This window comes from Eurosta solidaginis, chromosome 2 (assembly GCF_040869045.1).
Source record: "Eurosta solidaginis isolate ZX-2024a chromosome 2, ASM4086904v1, whole genome shotgun sequence".
NCBI lineage: Eukaryota > Metazoa > Arthropoda > Insecta > Diptera > Tephritidae > Eurosta > Eurosta solidaginis.
This window is the reverse complement of record NC_090320.1, coordinates 281,395,626-281,419,609: the sequence shown is the minus strand read 5'-3', so window position 1 is coordinate 281,419,609 and position 23,984 is coordinate 281,395,626. Positions and strand designations below refer to the sequence as shown.

At 35.1% G+C, this 23,984-nt stretch overlaps 1 protein-coding gene across 16 annotated transcripts in view; it reads left to right on the top strand.

The window, feature by feature from the left end:
- The window catches only part of Wdr62 (WD repeat domain 62), a 378,801-nt gene that overhangs the window by 315,113 nt on the left and 39,704 nt on the right, over positions 1-23,984 (top strand). For all 16 annotated transcript variants that reach the window (XM_067768221.1, XM_067768222.1, XM_067768217.1 and 13 more), the window contains one exon: positions 19,553-19,644. In XM_067768221.1, the coding sequence (XP_067624322.1) occupies positions 19,553-19,644 (92 nt within the window). The remainder of the gene's footprint in view (positions 1-19,552; positions 19,645-23,984) is intronic.

Here is a 23,984-nt window from a genome sequence, read left to right as displayed (position 1 = left end):
GAGAATTTATTACTTGTATTTATTTATTACTTGTAATTTACCACACACTTGGTTTAGTATTGGCAAACTAAGGCGGGTTTTCTGTTCTTTTAAGACTATCAGAACAGCATGTTTTTAACACCGACTTCATATTTAAAGCTCGTTTTCTTATGTGGGTATTTCGATTGATAATCCTTTGATTTACTCTATATGAAAATATAACTACTGTATTATCCTTACATACCCAACGAAGTAGATAATTGGTTATCTGCCAATGCACAACCGAATCATTATGAAAATAGTGACCCAATTGTGCATAGCAAATGCAGTATGAGTACTGTGACCCAATCAGCGTTCTTCATAACCAAGCAAATCTTTAGTCAATCAGCTGCTAAGCTTTCAGTTTCGCGAAGGCTAACAAATTTCCATAATTGTATCGCACACTATATACGCTTCATAGCAGAAATATTCTGCTCTCCTGCGCAAGATTCATGAATGTCCATTCTGCCTAGAATCTGAATATTTATTCTAGTCTTCCCTGAAAAACCTTAAAAAGATGTTAGTCTTAAATGCGAGAATGTTGTATTGTTCCATACTAATAGTGGATTGTTGTGATCTGCCATGGGACTAACTATACTATAAATGTTAAGTTGACGATGTCAAGCCGATTTACGTGCATATCTGCAGCAGCGAACAAAAAAATAGCAGCTACAATTTTTTTCCGAATTTCTTCAATTAAATAAAAAAAAAATTCACACTCTGTATGGAAGAAAATGTAAAACACTTCGGGAAAAAATGTCAAAAATCAATGCGAATTGTGATGATCTATTACTTGTATTTTGTTAGACTAAAATTGATTGGGCTACAAATCTGTATACTCCAAAAAAAAAACGCAGAAAACCCCAAATAAAAGTTCGAAATTTTCGCAAAATTTTCTCGAATTCTCAAGTTTTTTCGAAAACGCTTTTGAGATTCCTTTGCATGAATTCAGTTAGAAAATGCATAGAATTATTTTCTTAAAATATGGAAAATAAAAAAAAAAAATAAAAGAATTTAATTAACGAAATATTGTCACTGATATTTTTCTGTTCGCTGCTGTACATCGCAGTATTATATCCTTAATGGAAATCAGCATACCTGACGTTTAATAACGAAGACATTGTAATTTTTAATAATAAAAGTTTTGGCTTTATATCTACAATTCCATAACTCGACTGTCTGCATGGCTGTAGCTAATCCGATATTTTACCGCTGTTGTGACCCACTATTGCATTATACTTTTACCTACTTCATTCGATTTGTCATTAACTTATTGTTTCGCATAAATTTCGCACGAAATGAGTGACTCGCAAGCGACACCTTCGCAATATTAAAGAGCTTACGTAGATAGCGGTGACATATAACTTTTACATCTCACGCATAACTCAAAAAATTGTTTCGACTCCAAAACCAAATTTGTATTTCCTTTTGATGACATGCATTGTAAATGGACTGTATAAGTTTAAAAACGTATAGCAGTTTGTTAAAGAATGTCATATCTTAAGAAATTGTTTGCCCAACCGCAACAATAGCTAAGTAAAGAATATTCGCACATGCGCATAAGCTGAGTCTCGGCCATTGCGCAATATATTCGCGTTTTCTCATTTCCCCTTTGTTACCTTCGATCGAAGGGAAAGCTCTTAAAATGGATTTGCCGGCAGCAAGCAGTGATTCAAAGTTATGTTTTAAAGTGAAACAATATTACGTTTTGCTTAGCAGCGATTTTTTATAGGTCGCTTTCTATTCTTGTATGTATTATGTGTTCCAAATATGAGCCAAATCGCACCACAAATACGATTTTTGTGAATATCTCGATCCTTGCGCCACCTAGTGGCGATTTATCTTCACAGGTCTCTTTCTATTCTTGTATGTGTTATGTGTTCCAAATATGATCCAAATCGGAGCACTAATACGATTTTTTTGAAATATTTCGATCCATGGGCCCCTATCGGATATTTTTTCTTATTATTGCATTGTCATCGTGTTCTGAACTATATTCCAAGTTTCAAGCTTGTAGCTTATCGGGAAGTTATTTTAATTTTAATTACAAAATTCGTTCACAACGGCCGTGCGGTCGGCTTGTCAAGTCAAGCTAAATAAAAACTCCCTCAACATAACCTTCTGTTCCATACTCGCCATGCCGTAGCTAACCGTTGCCAATTTTAAGACGCCCCAATGTCGAGACAATGACGAGTCGATTTAGTGACTGTGAAGGCCATGTAATGACGCACACTAAATGATAACGTGATAAGGACGGTATCAAGATGATGACAAGACCAGAAGCTTGTCACAACAACGACGGTGACCATGACGGGGAAGCCGCCACCAAATGATGATGACGATGACGAGGCGATATTCATGACCATTACGATGGCGAAACGAAGACTAAGACACGAAGCTTATAGTGAGACTCGATGACAATGATGATGGAAGATGATAGTGGGGGACGATGCAATAAAAACGACGACTGGGCGATGACAATGACCACGATAAAATTATCTCTGTATAGGGCTCCGGCAATTAACAATGAGCTTGGCTGAATTTTGTGTGGCTTAGTGCAGTCGGGTGGCTTCGTGACACACGTATTTGTTGTCGGCTACACGTTGATGAAAATCAAAAATTTTTTATTTTTTTTATTTGACGCTTGCTTATGTGATAGTCGCGGGGTGTGATTGACAAAACAGCAGTGTTGCAATTAGTTTATGTCCACATTCAAAATGAACAACTGCGCGAAAGAACAGCAATTCATATGAACATGACATTTTTAATTCGTTTAAAAGATGTACATGTGTAAACCTATTACGTTTTGCGTACAAGCTTTTCATCCACAATATCTTTTTATCTCTCTTTTTCCTTTTCTTTTTATTTAATAAAACTGCTGTAGTTGCAAGTAAAAAAAATCATCATCCGATGACGACATGTTCATGTACGAACGCTACGGTTTCTCAATGCAAATGTTGATTGGTGGCTTCTTATTTGATAGTCGCGAGGCAAGCGTTAAATACTCGACACGAACACACATAAAAATTCAGTCAATCTCGTTGTTAATCGCCGGAGGCCTTATGTTGTAACAACAAAAAGAAATATGAGAATGATGAACCGGAAGTGAAACTGAAATCGAAATTGAAGCATAACACCAGAACCAAAAGCAAACCCTTATCTGAAAGCCGAGCTTACTCGGGGTCTATAAGGGTCTTAAAAATAATTTTTATGGCCCCTTCAAAGAGAAGCTTAAAGTTTATATATTAATAAATAATTTGGTTCGATACACCTCAGAGGAGATTCAGGCCGAGCTTCTCTTTCCCCGCATAACAATAACAAAAAAATTTGATAAATGTTGAACAAAATATGGATCACGTAAATTTTAGTAAAAATCAAGCACAATCATAAAACAATGTAGTAAAGATAAAACACAAACATTTTTTAAATTGTATTGCTATCGCATATTTGTATGTATGAAAAAAATAAAAAAAAAGCTTATTAAAATCAACCAATTAAGAATTATCGGCCGAAAAAATCACAGAAATTTAAATACGCTGACAACAAAATAAGAATAAATTTATGTAAATAAAGCAAGCCAATAATATATGTATAATACCCAATAAATTAATAGCACCGTACAATAGGTAAACAGGCTTGTCCCGCACGCCAACATGCTTGTTAGGCTACGTCATGCGCAATCGCAACAGTCGCCACATTGACTCGCCAGTTGACATCAGCTTCCAGGCAAATAAATGCATATTTATAAATAAAATCAAGCTTGTTAACATTTTTAATATTTTTTTCGCTTTTTTAACTTTGTTACATTTTTATACTCAGTTGAGCAGAGCTCACAGAGTATATTAACATTGATTGGATAACGGTTGGTTGTACAGGTATAAAGGAATCGAGATAGATATAGACTTCCATATATCAAAATCATCAGTATCGAAAAAAAATTTGATTGAGCCATGTCCGTCCGTCCGTCTGTCCGTTAACACGATAACTTGAGTAAATTTTGAGGTATCTTGATGAAATTTGGTATGTAGGTTCCTGGGCACTCATCTCAGATCGCTATTTAAAATGAACGATATCGGACTATAACCACAACCACTTTTTCGATATCGAAAATTTCGAAAAACAGAAAAAATGCGATAATTCATTGCCAAAGAGAGACAAGACGATGAAACTTGGTAGGTGTGTTGACCTTATGACGCAGAATAGAAAATTAGTAAAATTTTGGACAATGGACGTGGCACCGCCCAATTTTAAAAGCAGGTAATTTAAAAGTTTTGCAAGCTGTAATTTGGCAGTCGTTGAAGATATCATGATGAAATTTGGCAGGAACGTTACTCCTATTACTATATGTATGCTTGATAAAAATTAGCAAAATCGGAGAACGACCACGCCCACTTTAAAAAAAAATTTGTTTAAGTCAAATTTTAACAAAAAATTCAATATCTTTACAGTATATAAGTAAATTATGTCAACATTCGACTTAAATTATGTCAACATTCGACTCCAGTAATGATATTGTGCAATAAAATACAAAAATAAAAGAAAATTTCAAAATGGGCGTGGCTCCGCCCTTTTTCATTTAATTTGTCTAGGATACTTTTAATGCCATAAGTCGAACAAAAATTTACCAATCCTTGTGAAATTTGGTAGGGGCTTAGATTCTAGGACGAAAGCTGTTTTCTGTGAAAAAGGGCGAAATCGGTTGAAGCCACGCCCAGTTTTTATACACAGTCGACCGTCTGTCCTTCCGCATGGTCGTTAACACGATAACTTGAGCAAAAATCGATATATCTTTACTAAACTCAGTTCTCGTACTTATCTAAACTCACTTTGAATTGGTGTAAAAAATGGACGAAATCCGACTATGACCACGCCCACTTTTTCGATATCGAAAGTTACGAAAAATTAAAAAAATGCCATAATTCTATACCAAATACGAAAAAAGGGATGAAACATGGTAATTGGATTGGTTTATTGACGCAAAATATAACTATAGAAAAAAACTTTGTAAAATGGGTGTGACACCTACCATATTAAATAGAAGTAAATGAAAAAGTTCTGCAGGGCGAAATCAAGGGCTTTGAATCTTGGCAGGAATACCGTTCGTGGTATTACATATATAAATAAATTAGCGGTACCCGACAGATGATGTTCTAGGTCACCCTGGTCCACATTTTGGTCGATATCTCGAAAACGCCTTCACATATACAACTACCACCACTCCCTTTTAAAACCCTCATTAATACCTTTAATTTGATACCCATATCGTACAAACACATTATAGATTCACCCCTGGTCAACCTTTATGGCGATATCTCGAAAATGCGTCCACCTATAGAACTAAGGCCCACTGCCTTTTAAAATACTCATTAACACCGTTCATTTGATACCCATATCGTACAAACAAATTCTAGGGTCAGCCCTGGTCCACCTTTATGGCGATATCCCTGAATGGCGTTCACCTATAGAACTATTACCCACTCCCTCTTAAAATACTCTTTAATATCTTCCATTTGATACACATGTCATAGAAACACATTCCAGGGTTACCCTAGATTCATTTTCCTACCTGGTGGTTTTCCCTTATTTTGTCTCCATAGCTCTCAACTGAGAATGTAATGTTCGGTTACACCCGAACCTAGCCTTCCTTACTTGTTTTTTTTAATATTTTTTGTTTTTTTAATTTGTTCTTTGCAAATTTTGAATTTTAGATATGAAACAATAATCTTTCTAGCGTTTTTTGGCATATAATTTTAGTACTTGCTGATATTTTCATATTTGTGATCTGCCACGACACCGCTTTTGTGACCGCTTTTGTGAAACTGGAGACGCGAGACAGCTTACAGAATAAGAAATTGTCTCAAAACTAATTTGCACCCCAAATTGTCTCTAATAGTGAATAGAGACGGTTTACTGAATTCAGCTGTTAATCTTATTGAGAATTTTTTAAATTTTGTCTTCGTCTTTATGTTGAATTTGTTGTAGCAATAAGGACACTCCCTGAAAGCCTTGGGGAGTGTTATGGTTGTTGATGGTCCTTTGCCGGATGAAAATCCGGTACGTTCCGGTACCAAGCACCATAAAGGTACTACCCGACCATCTCGGGAACGATCTTAGTCTTTATCTTCGTCACCGCTGTGTGCATGTCTTCGTATTTGTTTCCACTTCATCATTATCATCAGCATAATTATGTTAATGGCCCTTTACCGGATATAAAGCCGGCTCGTTCTGGTAACAAGCACCATTAAGGACTATACCGGGAACTATTTAATTTGAGCGCATTGAATCTTGTATACGTATATGAAACTTGCATACCAAAATTTAAAAAAAATGTTACGTATACGCACCGGTACCAGCCTTTTAAAGTGGGACGGAAGCGTTTGAGTATAATTGGTTGATTTAAAAAAAAACGTTCTTATTTCATATTTTCTTCTCCGATCCTTTACTTTTACTTATTTCCTTTTCTTAACTTTAACCCAACTGTAACGATATAGCAATATTATTTTTTATTTCCGTATTTGAATATTTCACCGTTTTTATCTTCACTTCACCATCATTATATTTTTCTTTCCCGTCTTCTCGTCAGTTTTTCTCATTTCGCTTTTTTATACTCTGCTGAGCAGAGCTCACAGAGTATTAATTTTGTTCGCAGAACGGTACCCCGTAACGGCATAAACTAACGAGATAGATATATGTAGACTTCTATATATCAAAATGATCTGGGCGAAAAAAGAAATTCATTTAGTCCGTCCGTCCGTCTGTCCGTAAACAAGATAACTTGAGTAAATTTTGAAGTATCTTAATGAAATTTTGTATGTAAGTTCCTGCGCACTTATGAACGAAATCGGACTATAACCCCGCCCACTTTTTCGATGAAACTTGGCAGGTGGGTTGACCTTATGACGCAGAATAAAAAATTAGTAAAATTTTGGACAATGGGCGTGGCACCGCCCACTTTTAAAAGAAGGTAATTTAAAAGTTTTGCAAGCTGTAATTTGGCAGTTGAGTATGTAATGTTCGGTTACACCCGAACTTAGCCTTCCTTACTTGTTTGTTTTGTTTTTCATTATTTTTTCTATTCCTTTTCCTCTCCATTTCTAGTTTTTGTTCTGCACTGGTTTATGTACAGTCATTGAGCTTACCTTTTATTTTCTTTTTGCGTTTAAATTAGTTGAAGCACGCAGTGCCACACACACTGCATTTTAAAATACACCGGTGTATCACCCACTACCATTAGATGTTTTCACATCAAACAATTATATAAAATGTTGTTCCATTTCGACGTTACGCTACTGTTTGTACAAATAACAATAATAGCCGTGTTTTTTAACACGCGTATATCCGTTTACGCTTAAACTTTATATTGACTGCTAAGAGACAAACTATAAATACACCTCTGAAATTGCTGCGCATAAATTTTGTCCTACTAAATTTCAATACGCATTATACTCAGATGTAACTGAAATATGTGTCTTTGTTTCACCCTGTACACTAATTCTATGTATTATATGTGTGTCCACAATTCATACCCTATGGCCATCAGAGCGTTGCGTCTCCGCTTTTCGGTACACCCTGTTGCTGTAGCTAGTTGTTTTACCACAGCCGCTAGATGGGTCTCCTAAGCATTATCTAAGCGAAGATAGGCGTTTTTTAACACGCGCAAACGAAACGTATACGCGCGTGTTAAAAAACACGGCTAATATATATTCAAAAGCTCAGAGCATTCATTCATACCTTCATTCCAGCATGCACATTCATAAATATTTCGTTGTATAACAAAATAGCACGCTGTGGTAATACGATATTCATCACCTGCTGCGCACTGGCCATTAACTACGATGATGCTTTTCAATGACTGAATACTTAGTGACTTGCCAAAGTCTCGTTGTTTGTGCGACGTTGCGTATACGTAATTTATAACTAAGATTCACCTTGATCTTGCAATGAAGTGCGACGAACAGGCATAACTTCACAGGTGTTGAGTAGTCGGTAGTTGAATAGTGTGTGTGTGTATATGTACGTGTGCTGTCTTCTGATTGACTTAAGGCGTTATTGGGCACAATTAAGGCTTTTGTTGTGTAACTCAAAATAGCTGAACCGCGGGCGGTGAAAAGAGGTGTGGATATTAAGTGAAATTAAATGTAACTATAATTGTTGTGCAAACCGGTAGTTTAAAATTGTTCGATATGCGATTGATGGACCAGTGTAACAAAGTATGAAGGTTAGAGGCGGTACTAGTTCACACACACACACATAAAACATCTGTGAGTTATACTTAGTTACAAAATGCAAATAAATACGTTTTTTTTTTGTAACGATGTATCGATGATATACTGTAGATGGGTACAAGTAATCATTTTCGATCTTTGTTTATTCATATGTAGATGAAATCATCAATCAGTGTCTCAGTTAAAGTGGGCGTGTGTGTTAATGGATTTTGAGATGTTATGAATATGTGGTTACAATTGGTTGATTGTTCATAAGATGATAGGGTTCGGTTTGAGAGAAAAGGTCTACAGAAAATATTTTGCAATTAATTTAAGAATGTGATATGGTACAACAAGGCAATGCATGGTAACTGCAGGGATTGTAGATAACTGTTAAAGGTTTGAAAAAATGCATACTGAAGGGGTAGTGCTACTTACATAAATAGGAAGAGCCTAAATATATTTCCCATTACGCAGACTATCGATAAAAGGATGTAGGGAATCCAGAATGTAGGCGTAAGGTAAGCTTAAGCATAAGCGGAGCCTTTAAAAGTGGTTATTATAGGCGTAAGCGTAAGTTTAGTCCCAATACTGTAACGTAATGTAGGTTCTAACCCGGAAAATCCCAGTGGACTTACTGGCAAACGAAATGGCCGATCTGTATAACACTAATATCGAGCGACCATCTGAAGAAGACAAGAAAAGAGCAAGGACACAAACAATAGCTAAGTGGCAAGAACGGTGGGAGGCCTCGAGTAAAGGGCGTTGGACTTTCACACTAGTTTGGAACGTAGCTTAATGGAATGAGCGGAAGCACGGCGAACTGAACTACCATCTCACGCAGATAATGAGTGGACATGGCGGTTTCAAAGAGTATTTATGGAAGCGTAGGATAGAGGAAGATCCTCATTGCCCAATGTGTACCACAGAGTTAGAAAACGCAGAACACGTCATGTTCTACTGCCCCCGTTTCCACGAAGAAAGACTCACCTTGCATGGAGTCTTTGGGGAGGAACCTACCACGAGAAATTTAGTTTCACATATGTGCAGCAGGAAAGAATGCTGGACTGCAGTGAGCAAAATGGCATTTATAGTAATGACACGCCTGATGGATGCTGAGAGGGAGCGCAGAGAAATGCGCATGCGAAGCAGTGGCGATTAAATGGACACTCAGAGCAAATAGCGGGAACCTGGACGCAGGGACAACAGTAGGCTCTTAAAAAATGAGAAATATGGAACGCCACCCTGAAGTAATGCGAAAGTGGTGCCGGGGTGGGCGACGGTTCCAGAACGGGGCTGTTTTTTAGTCTACGGACACACGGTTGCTGCGACGGCAGCAATTATGGTGCATTAGGCATTTTTCAGCCTCCCCGCAAAACAAAAAAAAAAAAAAAAAAAAAAAACCTAATGTAGGAATAATGTACGTGGTTGAGGTGAGTGATAGCAGACAGCAAATTAAGACAATGAAAGAAAAGGAAAAGAAAGGAAAGGTAAAAAACAAAAAAACAGGAAAGATTAGAAGTCAAAATCAAGCAGGAACCGAAACCGAACAGCGTAGAGTTTTTTATCGAAGTGTTCACGATTTGTTATCTACAGGTTATGGGCGTGCTATCCATTTCTTATCAACCAGCTGTCGGCTTGAAATCGTTTTATTATTGAAAAAGTATCGATTATTTATCGAAAAGTTGTCGATATGTTCTGAAAAAGGGATCGGTTTGCTGTCGAAAAGTTATCGATTTGTGATCAAAGAGTTATCGATGCAATATCGAACAGATAATGATTATTTATCGAAAATTTATCGGTATGTTCTCAAAAGTTTATCGATTTGTTATCAAAAAGTAATCGATTTTTTACCAAAAAGTGATCGGTTTATTATCGGAGTATTACCAAATTTGTTATCGGTGTGTTACCGAAAAACTACCAGTTATTTTATCAAAACGTTACTGATTTCTTTTCGAACCGTTTCCAGTTTTTTACCGGTTTTTTTTGAATGGTTAATGCTATCTCATTACTCAACTACCTTAATTAAGCATTATCGTTTTTTTAAATATGCGCATGGAGCTTGCCTTACTCCATTAATTTCTCAAAATTATTTAAACCACAAATCGTTAAGTTTAGCTATGCTCACACTGATTACTCAAATCATATGTAAATTCTATGCGATAGTAAGTAAACAAAAACCCTTAAATATTGGTTAATTTTTTATGTTTATTTAACGAGCACTAAATTCTGTAGCTATAGCTACTAACTGGTTTAGTTTTAGTTCTTTTAATATTTAAATATACAAACTCAAGAAGAGAAGCTCGGCCTTAGATCTCTTCGGAGGTTATCGCGCCTTACACTTATTTTTATATATTATACAAACTCAAATAAGCTGGTGTAGTAGGTACCATATTGCAGCTGTATCGCGATTTTTAAAAATATATTTTCAAAGCATATTTACACTTAACCAATATTTTGAAAAAAAAAAAAATTAATAGATATACAATTTTTCACACATAACATTCGAGGTGTGTAAATAAAAACATTAGAGAAATACTCTTCTTAGCATTTTTTGTTGATTGCATCATCATTATTTGTGTGTGTTTAGCAAATAATTAGCATAAAATAGCAGCATCTAAAAATTAGCGTAAATAAAATACAAATTCGTTAATAAAAATTCTTAAAAAGATGTTGAGATAACTTAAGCCAAATTCTTTATCTAAATAGATTTCTTTGGAAAGATTCTTCTCCGAAATAGAGTGCTAGAGTATTTTAAGTGCAATCTGAAGTTATTCCAATGTATACACACTTATGCTATAGGGGAGTCCAGTAGGTGGCGCTGTGGTCGATATATTTGTAAAATTTGCATTCATCGGTCAACTTCGTTCGTATTTAATTTAAGTTTAGAAATATTTTGATCAAAAATATATACCACAAGTGGTGCTTAATTCGAGTTGTTTGCAAAAATAATAGAGGGATTCGTTCGCTTTGTCTTGCAAGGATTGCAAGCATTGTTTATATCCTACCACAAAATATGCAAGACTAACGAGAGCACCCCATTGCAAAGTTATATCAAATATAAATCAGTATGAAGCGTCAAAAATTGGCAGACAAAATAACAAAATACGACGAAAACATATAAAAAAAAATCCTTTTGTAAGCGAATTGAGAGGAATACCGCTGAAGCAGGTTGAAATTCATTTCCTACCAGTTTTTGCACGTGAAAGCGTGTTGCATTCCGTGCATTCCGTGCACCGCCTTTAAGACAAAGCGAATACCCCTAAGATATAGATACATAAGGGGCGTTCATATACGAAGTATATACTAAGTGCTTGATAAGACGTATTTTGAATTAGATATTTGCTCGTTAGGTTGCGTTGTGGTGTTAATATGAAGAAGTAGTAGTGGTAGAGGTAGTGTTGCAATACGCGCTAGAGGCAGAAGTGGAGTAAAGACCTTGCATTTCACTTACGGGCTTAAAGTGAAATATTTTATATGACATGATGTTCAGATGTCCAAATATTTGCCTTTGTGCCTCAATCATGCCAAATTGCATAATCGTAGATAAAATTGGGCCCACTATAGTGGCTATATTTATACCTTTCATGAAAATGAAATGGTATATTAATTTCGTCACGAAACCTAAAATTGTAAGTCCTTAAAGGAAAATAGATAGACCCACCATTAAGTATACCGAAATAATCAGAATGAAGAGCTGAGTTGATTTAGCCATGCCCGTCTGTCTGTCTGTCCGTCTGTCCGTCTGTCTGTTTGTATGCAAACTATTCCCTCAATTTTTGAGATATCTTGATAAAATTTGGTGAGCAGGTGTATTTTGGTGTCCGATTAGACATTTGTCGGAACCGGCCGGATCGGACCACTATAGCATATATCCTCCATACAACCGATTTTTCAGAAAAAAGAGGATTTTTATAATATCTTACTCAATTTAACAGATTGAAGCTTCAAACTTCACCATATACTTTCGTATATTGCACATATTGTTGCCTGAAAAAATTGATGAGATCGGTCGTATATATAGTATATATCCCCCACAACCGATTGTTCAGATAAGAAGCTTTTCGTAATTACTGCCCTATTTTAAGAGCTAGAGGCTTCAAATTTCAACGAATGCTTACGTTTATAGCATATATTGTTGTCTGAAAAAATCATACAGATCGGTGGTATATATAGTATATATATATATATATATTTTCGCAATTTTAGCCCCATTTTAACAGCTAGAAGCTTCAAATTTCACCGAACGCCTACGTATATGGCATATATTGTTGTCTGAAAAAATCATAGAGATCGGTTGTATATATAGTATATATCTCATACAACCGATTGTTCAGATAAGAAACTTCGCAATTTCTACCCTATTTTAACAGCTATAAGCTTCAAATTTCACCGATTGCTTACGTATATAGTATATATTGTTGTGTCAAAAAATCATAGAGATCGGTGATATATATAATATATATATGATGGTATATATAGTATATATATAGTATATATATATTTTTTTTTGCGATTTCGACCCCATTTTAACAGCTAGGAGCTTCAAACTTCACAAATGCTTACGTGTATAGCATATATTGATGTCTGAAAAAATCATTGAGATCGGGTGTATACATAGTATATATCTCATACAACCGGTTGTTCAGATAAGAAACTTTGCGCAATTTCTGCCCCGTTTTAACAGCTAGAAGCTTCAAATTTCACCAAATGCTTACGTATATAGCATATATTGTCTGAAAAAATCATAGAGATCGGTGGTACATATATTATATACCCCATATAAACTGTATTTTTTTGCCCCTTTTTTACGGCTAGAAGCTCAAAATTCATCAAATTTCATCAAATAGTTACGTTTACGTCATATATTGTTGAAATACGTGATTCGTAGTCATAGTTTTTACACGCAGACCACAAAAAACCTGAAACTTTGCATCCTCACACAAAGTACCTACCTATGTTTTATTTTATATTTATCTTAAAAATCGTTTAGGTATGTAGATCTGTTCACTAGATATTTCTTATCTTATACATCCGATTATTCGGAGATTACGAACGGGATAAGATTATTGTTCAGCCCCATTCATGAAAGGTATGAAGTCTTCGGCATAGCCGAAGACAGTCCCGTACTTACTTGTTTTTGATGTGTAAACATCTTTGCTGGGAGTATCCATATAAGCGTAAGGTAAGTGTAAGAAAAGTGTGTGAGATATTATTGATATTCTGCATGAGGGATAACAGAAATTAATCACTTCACTGTAACGTAATGTGGAAACAATGAACGTGGTTGAGTTGATATTAGCAAATTACACACAAATTAATGAAAGGACAGAAAAGGACCGGAAAGGAAAAGAAAAGAAAAAAAAACATAACAGTCAAAACCTAAACTAAAGGCCGGAACTGAGACCCAAAGGTGTGTCATCAATTTATTGTTGTAGTGATAAGGGTTTTTTTTATTGATGAGCTATTTGTTTCTTAACGCCAGTTTATGGGCGTGTTATAATTACATTTCTTGTGGACATCGATAACAAAGGTTATCGAAAACTTATCGATTTTTTTTCATTTTTATCGATTTATAATCCAAAATATATCGATTATTTATCGAAAGGCTATCGGTATACTCTGAAAAGTTATCGATTTGCTATCGCGTTTTATCGATTTGTTATCAAAAATTTGATGATATGGTATCAAAAATTTATCGACTTGTTATCAACGAATCATCGGTTTTTTATGTAACAAATACTGCTAAAACTTCAATGTAAAATCGGTGATACTTCGCGTCGATAACAAGCGGATAAGAAGCCGATGACTTGCGAAAAAGAACCGATAAAATGTTTTTGGTAAATTTACCTCTGCTGTGGTTTAACTTCAACCAGTAAGCTAGCCCTAGTTAAAGAGTTTGTTCCTAGACGTACATCTGTTTACCTAATAATCGAACTTCACGAGCACTCATGCTTTTTTTTACTTTAGTATCGGGATTATTTCGAAACTATTTCTATGCTATTTTTGAATTGATTTTGTAATCATATCGTAACTATTTCGGAACCATTTTAGGATTTTCTCTGAATCTATTGGGGATTATTTTCGGTATTGTTTCGACATTATTTTAAGAATATCTCGGTTTTTTCCGGACTGTTTTTGATATAATTTTGAAACGATTTCAGCATTGTTTTAAGAAAAATGTCGGCGATTATTACGGCACTATTCAAGGATGGTATTATATTAGGGATAATTCATGTCTTTTTTCGGTACTATTTGGAAACTATCTCCGGATAATTTTCTGACTATTTCAGTAAGATATGAGATGCCTTTTGCTCACCATGAGGCGACTGCTTAGGGACCATTTTGGTTTTACATATTTGGAAATTGAAAACCTTTGTAATTACTTATAAGCATTTTGTTCTGGAATGATCTAAGTAGTCTAAAAATTTTACAAATTCGTACAACGAATGACAAAAATGCTCTAAATCAAAATAATTATTTTAAAACTGGCTTTTATTCTACGCCATCTTAAAGCGGATATGCACGTCTATAAAATAAGTGAATGATTTACAGACTTTTACGGTTTTAAAATTGTAACACGTTAGTCAGCCAACGTCAAAACCCACACACACGCACACATAAACCAAATACAAACGAATTAAAATATGCAAATCCAACAATATAAAAATGAAAGTATTGAAAACATTTTTTTTGCAAAAACTTTACAACAAATGTTCTAAATCATTCCATAAGTAATAACATCAAAAGGTAAACAATGTGGCAGTTTCACCGCCTTCTAGGTAGAAGTAGATTTAAGAGCTTGGCAGTAACAGCTGGTTAAAAAAACGTAAAGAAAGAGCAAAAATGGGCAAGAAAAACTGCAAATAAGAAGAATAACTCAAAGCTAAAACTTGAAAAAAAAAAGTGTTGTCATTTTTTCTTCTTGATATTTTTGTACAATTAGTCTCAGGTAGCAGCTACTCGAGGGCAAGTCGTAAAACGATAATAGAGATGTGTTGAAAGCGTATTTGATAGATGAAGTTTGATGAAGTGACAGCTGGATTTACAAATTTATTTTTAACAAATTTTGCGTAGTAATATTTAAGTAGAACTTTTGGTGTTTTGCGATGATTTCTGTTTTTTTTTTTTTTTGTTATTGCCTTACTAAACCAATTTAGAAATTATATAAAACATTAATAATCTCTGATTTTAAGTGGTACAAATGTACTTAACATTCATTTCAAATAGCAGATTAATTGTGACTGATCACTTATTTTATGTATAATTACAAACAAGCAAAATAAATTATGAAATCAACTTTAATATGATATGCAATTAAAATCTATTACATTTCGTTTTTCATTTATTTCATATCATCGACCACAAAAACAGCAGCGGCAATTTTTATGAAATCTTGTCAATTAAAATATCTTTTTTTTATTTTCGAGGACTTAAAAAAAAACTTAGCGTAAGGAAATTTTACAAACCAATGTCAAAACTGGTTTCGAAAATACCCGAGAAAATTTAACGAAATTTTTGCCCCTTTTTTCTAGAATTCTATGAATTTTTTTAGGATTTTATAAATTTTTGCGAGTATGCAGTTTCATAGCACAATCAATTTTATTCTAGTAAAGCACAACTTGTAGGTCTCTCAAAATTTGTATTGATTTTTGGTAACTTTTTTCCGAAGGGTGTTTTTTATTTTTTCTTCCATACAAAGGGCGCATAGCTATAGTAGAAAATCTGAAAACCCATCGAAAAAATAATCAAAAATCATCACGTATTTTAAGATATTTCAAATGGTACTAGACTAAAATTAATTGGGCTACAAGCTGAATACTCAGAAAAATCTAGAAATTTTCTTAACTCTTCTCGAATTCTCGAGTTTTTTTTAAAACGTTTCCGATATTGGTTTGCATTATTTCAGCTACAAAATTCATAGAAGTGATTTCTTGTACTATTGAAAAATAATAAAAATATTCAATTCACGAAATATGACAAAAAAATGCCATTGTCACTTTCCTGTTCGCTGCTGTAAATGCTGAGTAGCATGCAGCATTCAATATTTTAAGTACCAAAAGTGTATGTATTTATTGTGTTTTTATACTCAGCTGAGCAGAGCTCACAGAGTATAATAATTTTGCTCGCATAACGGTAATCCGTAACGGCATAAACTAATCGAGATAGATATAGACTTCTATATATCAAAATGATCTGGATGAAAAAAGAAATTCATTTAGCCATGTCCGTCCGTCCGTCCGTCCGTCAGTAAACACGATAACTTGAGTAAATTTCGAGGCATCTTGATGAAATTTGGTATGTAGGTTCCTATCGCTCATCTCAGAGCGCTATTTAAAATGAACGAAACCGGACTACAACCACGCACACTTTTTCGGTATCGAAAATTTCGAAAAACCGGAAAAGTGCGATAATTCATTACCAAAGACGGATAAAGCGATGAAACGTGGTAGGTGCGTTGACCTTATGATGCAAAATAGAAAATTAGAAAAAATTTGGAAAATGGGCGTGGCACCGCCCACTTTTAAAAGAAGGTAATTTAAAAGTTTTGCAAGCTGTAATTTGGCAGTCGTTGAAGATATAATGATGAAATTTGGTAGGCACGTTACTCCTATTACTATATGTGTGCTAAATAAAAATTAGCGAAACCGACTATGACCACGCCCACTTTTCCGATATCGAAAATTACGAAAAATGAAAAAAATGCCATAATTCTGTACCAAATATGAAAAAAAGATGAAACATGGTAATTGGATTGGTTTTTTGACGCAAAATATAACTTTAGAAACAACTTTGTAAAATGGATGTGACACCTACCATATTAAGTAGAAGAAAATGAAAAAGTTCTGCAGGGCGAAATCAAAAGCCCTTGGAATCTTGGCAGGAATACTGTTCGTGGTATGACATATATAAATAAATTAGCGGTACCCGACAGAAGATGTTCTGGGTCACCCTGGTCCACATTTTGGTCGATATCTCGAAAACGCCTTCACATATACAACTAAGGGCTACTCCCTTTTAAAACCCTCATTAATACTTTTAATTTGATACCCATATCGTACAAACAAATTCTAGGGTCACCCCTGGTCCACCTTTATGGCGATATCTCGAAAAGGCGTCCACCTATAGAACTAAGGTCCACTACGTTTTAAATAATCATTAACACCTTTCATTTGATACACATGTCATACAAACACATTCCAGGGTTACCCTAGGTTCATTTTGCTAAATGGTGATTTTCCCTTATTTTGTCTCCAAAGCTCTCAGCTGAGTATGTAATGTTCGGTTACACCCGAACTTAGCTCTCCTTACTTGTTTTTTTTTTTTTGTTAACAATGAGATCATACTGTCTGGCTGTTTTGAAGATGCGAATGATAAAAAAATACTAATAATAACACTGTTTTTATGCATTAAGTGACATAAACGAATTGGCATATTTGCATATTTACGCCTGCGCTCAAAATTTTGCCCTTGTCTGCTTTTGTCGCATTTGTTCACTTTTGACTCATCTTTAGTACTACTTACTGATCTCGAGTCATTTTCAGTATACCAACGTTTCCATACTGTTAGTTATACAGAAAAAAATATAATGTGGCGCTTACATTTAAATAATAAATACAAGGCGCGAAAACCTCGGAAGAGATTTCAGGCCGAGCCTCTCTCTTCCAATTTGCGTCGTGCGCCTTTTTAATTTTTCCTACAAGTTTGCGGGACCTAGATGTCTAAAGCCACCTCCGAATGGGATTGATTGAAAAAACTTGTTTCAAAATTTTCGATGTTGATTTGCCCCGAACTTGACCCCAGAATCTTTAGTCTGGTAGGCGGAGTACCACCACACCACGGCGGCTAAAATAATCGTGTTAACGAATTCAAAATCCAAATGTTCCTTCCTTTTAATTTAAAAGCATTCTGCGAAAATAATTTAATATATAAATTAACCAAACCGATATAAAAACGAATCGTCGAAATATTTTCAACTTTGAAAGTTTTGCCGACTGAATTCTATCCGCAGTATTTACAAACATCGAATTGCCCTTTCAATGAATATAAAACACTAATAAATGTTTGCAAATAAATCACGATTTCTACCGCTCTAAACGCAATCTATTTTGAGTGATATTTACAGAGTTAACTCGTTCTACATTTTTTATGCAAGTCAACACACAGACCAACTTTTGAAAAAACTTTGAAAATTATATTGCAAAATCGCAGCTTTATGCTTTAAGTACTTGTTTGTTTGTCCTTGTTCGTTCGTACAAATTGTTGATTTTGAATTGACCGTTTCAACAGCCAAATCAAACAGTTAAGTCAACAAAGACAATTTCTTTTAGTGGTGGAAATCAGGCTATTTTTTACCAATGTTATGATTTAGTGCAATATAAAATAAATGGAGTCTTATCCCTGATGAAGCTAAGGAGCTTCGCAAAACGTTGGGTCCTAATAGAGAAATTTTTCTTGCACAAAACGACCTCAAATTTCCATTACAAAAAGTAGAACATACATTCGAATTGCCATCAAAAAGCTAAAGAATTGTTTCATCATGCATAAGCCGTAGTTCTGTGAACTTAACAATTGTTACTGTCACCCTACGATGGCCATAAAAGGTGATAAATAACAGATTTCCGTCAACTTTAGAATAATAATGAAGGCTATTGATATCAGAGAAGTTTTTGGGTACAATGGTCATAAAAATAAAATAGTGCGTACAGTAAACGTAAGTGTTTCTTTTAAATCAGCTGAGTCATTTGCATATTGTCAGTTGTTTGGTATTACAATTACTAATGAAATCAGTTCTTTTAACAAAAAAAACCGTTACAGAATATTGGTAATATAAGATCGACAGTTTGTCTCAGGTTTGAATGGCTTTCAAATTGGCTCATGCGTTCGGTTAATAATGACAGCTATTCGCTGTTAAAATAAACAATAAAATCAGTTATTTTAACAGAAACATTAGTTAAACTGATTAAGAATCTGTGATTTTTACTGAATATTAAACTTGAGACCAATAGTTTCTCTTCTGTTGAAATAACTAAACAATTTTGTTCTCTGGACAAAAGCCTCGTTCTAATTAACTATAATACGATCAATTTTAACGACTATCTGCTTACTCTGTAACAACAAATCCTATTGGTTAATTTTACCAGCGTCCTTTTTCGCGGTGTAGTTATATTCATTTGGTAGTTACTTTTCCGTCATCGCAGCAAATCGTTTGAAAATTCCTTTTGAAAGATATATCTCCTTATCCCTTTTTATTACGATTTACTTTTTACTTTCTTCTATTCATCGCAACTGTAATTTTAACCTAGATGTTTTTCTTTTTTGTTTTCCAGATAAAACTCAAAAAAGTGCTCGGCCTCACAGTTTGCAGCAATGCCGCGTTGGATGTTTCGCCCGTTAGCGGTCTGTTGGCATATCCAGCTGGGTAAGTCAACACATATTTGCAATTTTTCATTGAATCAACAAAAAAGCAACAAACATTTTTTTACACAGTATTTGTCCTACTAGCGGTTATTTGAACCACAAACGGTGATTTGAATTTTTTTTAGAAAAATTTAGTTGTTCGAATGAAAAGTGGTATAAGCCGCAGAGCTGTGGTTTTCCTTTCATTTAAAGAAAATATTTTAGACATTTTAAAGCGCAATTTTTACATTTCTTAGAAATGGGTTAATCCATTGAGGGTTGTGTTTTATTTTAAAAACGTCAATAATGACTTATAATGAAAAGGATGGACAAAGTTTTGCACGTGTTTAAAGATAGCAAAATAATATGAGGAATAAGCAGTAAAAATAGAGAATCTGAAGATAAAATTGAATTGGTAAATAAACATAAAAAGTACAAAGGACCAAAACAGTCAGAGAGAGGACCTGACGAGCACTGGCACAAAACACTGACGCCATTTTTATAAGGAAACGAAAATCATTCGAGTTAATATCCGGTGCTTACTTCAAGTTGTGCTCGTTGCGCTTTACATTATCCAATAACGCGATAACTGACGTCAATCGTAGGCACCAACTTATTATAAGCGCCTCTCTCCCTGCTATCAAGTTTTGGTTGTCATGCCTTCATTCCTTTTTCCGGCGACTACCTCTGCAAAAGCAGACCGTGCCATATTTTAAAAACTTTCGCAGCAGCACCTTCTTTATTAACGATGCTTCTATCCTTCCGGCTTCGCTAGTACGTGCTCCGTCGTTTCATCACCGCTATTTTTTGACCTGCCCTTCAACCCCTCCTTTTTTTACCGATACTCCTATTCTTCCGGCTACGGTACTGTTCGCGCTCCGTCGTTTCAACACCGCTGTTATTTGCCTTGCTCTTCAACTGGTGCGTTGTTCTGCTCCTCCTAGTTGCTACTATTGCCGTTGACCGCCCCTTATCAAATCTCCGCGGCGCGCAGCTAATCCGTTGCTCAGCTTCTGCAGTCCCAATATCTCTTGCTGCTACTAATGTAGCGCCACTCAGCTGGTACCGAATGGTTATTGGGAACCAATCGTCCGCCCTCTGTTCTTCGGACAAGCCTGATAAACCAGACTGCCCAAGGCATGTGTGTCTGCGTGCAAAGTCGATCTAAGTACAGAAATACCTACCCTTTAGCTAGAGTGCTCTCTCAGCCTTTGCCGAGCATATCCTAAAAGTGTTTAGTGGATCCTCTGCAAAGTTCTGTTCACTCTTCACAAAGTGTTAAGTTTTTCTTTGAACATAGTATTGCTGAGTCGAATAGGCTCTCGCCCGTTCTAAACCGAGCAAAACATAGCCTAAACTCGGTCGTCGCGTTCTTTTTAGCTTTTGTATGACCCTTCAGTGTCACCTTTTATGGTTGCAAAAACTTAGTTATTCACCACTCTTTAAATAACTTTCGTGATTTTGAGCTCATACATTTGTCCGTCCCACCAGAAAGCGGACTTCTTTTGGAAGTATTAGATGGTCAGAAAATGAGGGCTTATTCGAGAGTATACACTTTTCTACTAACTCTAGCATTATAGATAGCGTGGCATTCAGTAATATCTTTAAATACCCATTCGAGTTTACTAAACCCTTGTAATACAATTCCATCTTAGTTCTATGGTGCAGAAATGTGACGAAACCATTAAGAATCTTAATACCCAACATTTTTCTGGTTGCTATTGGAGTACTGCTACTTTGTTGTTGTGCTTGTATAAGCCAAACGTGTTTACAAATCTAGCAACTCGTGCATCTAATTTAATCCTCTTCGAATTCATTTTTCATATAAATTGAACATTTTTCCCTAATTCAATTTCTCCGCTTAATATCGAATGCATCAAATTGATTAAATTTTGCAATCAACCAGAAATGATTTCAACAGCCTGCGTGCTTAGTTGTAGGAATGCAAATGTACATGTATATGTCATTCTCAAAAATTTAAATTTAAAGGCAAGGCAGGCTTAGATTTCAAACTAAAAGATATACCGAGGCGTATGAGTAACTTTTTCGTTAACCCTTTCGACCCGGACGGTACGTATGTGTACCATCTGAGGTTCAAACGTCTATAAAAGGTTTCAATGAAATTCTGTTAAGTTGCGCTATTGCCCTGAGCATCTCTATTGTTTTCTTGTTACATACTAGTAAGTTCCATTACAATTTGTTTTTGTTTGTTTTCATGAGATCGTTTTTTTTGCTTAGGAAATCGGTGAAAGTGATTTGCGAGGGTCGTTTTTTTTTTAAGTTTTTAGAATGTTTTTAGAGTTTTAGGTGATAAGGCACCAAAAATGTTTAAAATAAATAAGTATACAAGTTTTACAAGTGCTTACAACTTCAGACGTATGTATTTATAAAAAAACGTATAGTTCCATGCGTATTTTAAAATATGGTACCTATATGTACCAATCGTCCGAAATGGTGGTACATATGTGTACCAATAGTTCTATAAGTACTGTATAACGTACTCCCTCGATATGAATAAAATTTATTATTTCCTCTGAAAATGGACCCTGAACATATCCGAAAATTCTGGAAGGCGAAGCTTGTAAGGCTAGTGACTATGAATACTTCTAAAGGGGAAGCTCCGACAATTTCTTATCAAGTTATTACACAAGTAATCACACATACAGTGGTAACGAAGAGTCAGCAGGCGAGGCAAAAGAGGCTGTCAAATGATGTATCGAGCTCTAGCAACGGTTACAAAGACTCAGAAGACGAAATCTCCTCCAAACCCCCACGCATCAAACACCATAACTTTTTTGGAATACTCTAGATGAGAATTGCGTATCGGAAAACAATGTTTATGAACCTCGCAGCTGCAAAATAGCAGATAACAAACCTAGGCGCCCAACTAACTACTGGAGAAAGGTGAAAGGAATTTCCAATGAACATCAGCTGGGATGTTGTGCGCCAAATGGCAGGACACGAAATAAGTATTGATACTGAGCCATTATAACGTAGCTTCTGTTACGACTGTCGCTGACTGAAAACTTAAAGAAAAAGCGGTAAAATTTAAGTACGATGTCCAAATAAAATAAAATTATTTCGGGAGATCATAGGAGGCGTCGACTTGCCTGATCAAATGTCTGAGCCTTCGTAATATGAGAGGAAATCGAATGAATGCTGGAAGAGGTTTTTATGAATATGGTTATGATGATAGCCGTAAATGCTTTGGTTTTTTGAAAACAACCTCAACCGGAACAAGATGCTATTCGAATAATTTTTAGTTACTTTAGCTGAAGCATTGATCTACATCAGTTCGCCGGACGACCACCACAAACCTCATTACGTAGGGCAATGCATCTTCCAGTTGAAAGTACTAGGCGACATTGTTGTAACAACTGCAACTCTCACTAAGAGAAAATGTCACGTGTATTAAGTGTCCGTTTTTGGAATATGCTTTGCTTCATTTTATACGTTAAATTTATGTATCCAAATATTTTTTAACAAAATTTTTTTCCAAAATTCAACAAAATACTGTTCACTTTATGTCATATTTACATTTTTTGTACGTTTTTATTAATTGCTAAACTGTGTTTTGCCAGACGGTTGGTACATATATGTACCACACTATATCCCGGATGGTACAATGGTTTCCCACCAGATTTTCATCAATTGATATATTAAATATCACCAAGATAACTAACTCCAATGACAATTTTTATTCCATCTTTGCTGTGCGAATGTTGGGTCGAAAAGGTTAAGATCTTAAGTTCACTATTCAAACAATTTAATTCACGTATACGCCTAGTACGCCCACTTTGCAATTTTTAAATCCACCACTTTAACTTTTTCAGCTTTAACGCCTTGCTAGAATTTAAGTACATAAAGCCACATAAATTTACAGTTAAACACTAACTATTTATGTCCTTGATAGTTTACGACAACATTGAATGCATAGAGCAGTGAAAAAGAGATTTTCTTAAAATCATGGTGAAGAAAAGTGATGCTATCGCTGATGCTGCGCTGTTAAACTGTCAACGCAAATTTAGTTTTGAATGCGGACAGCAACTGCATTTGTCATAAATAAAAGATGAGTTGCAGGCTCAGCGTATAGAGGATAACAACAACAGTGGTGGCCTTGCGGATGCACAGTGGGAAATTTAGAAGATCAGTGTGGTAAAAGTAAATTTTATGTTGAGGAAAACGAAAAATATCCGTTGGAAAAATCCGCCGCTTCATTTGAAACTTATGTTGAGATTGTCTCGGAAAATTTTTTTATACATTTTTTTTTTTTGGTCGTTGAAAATACAGCAGAAAATGTTTTTTTTTTGTTATTGTAACATGGTTATTTAACATCCGATTTTTAAATTTGATTTTTCATAA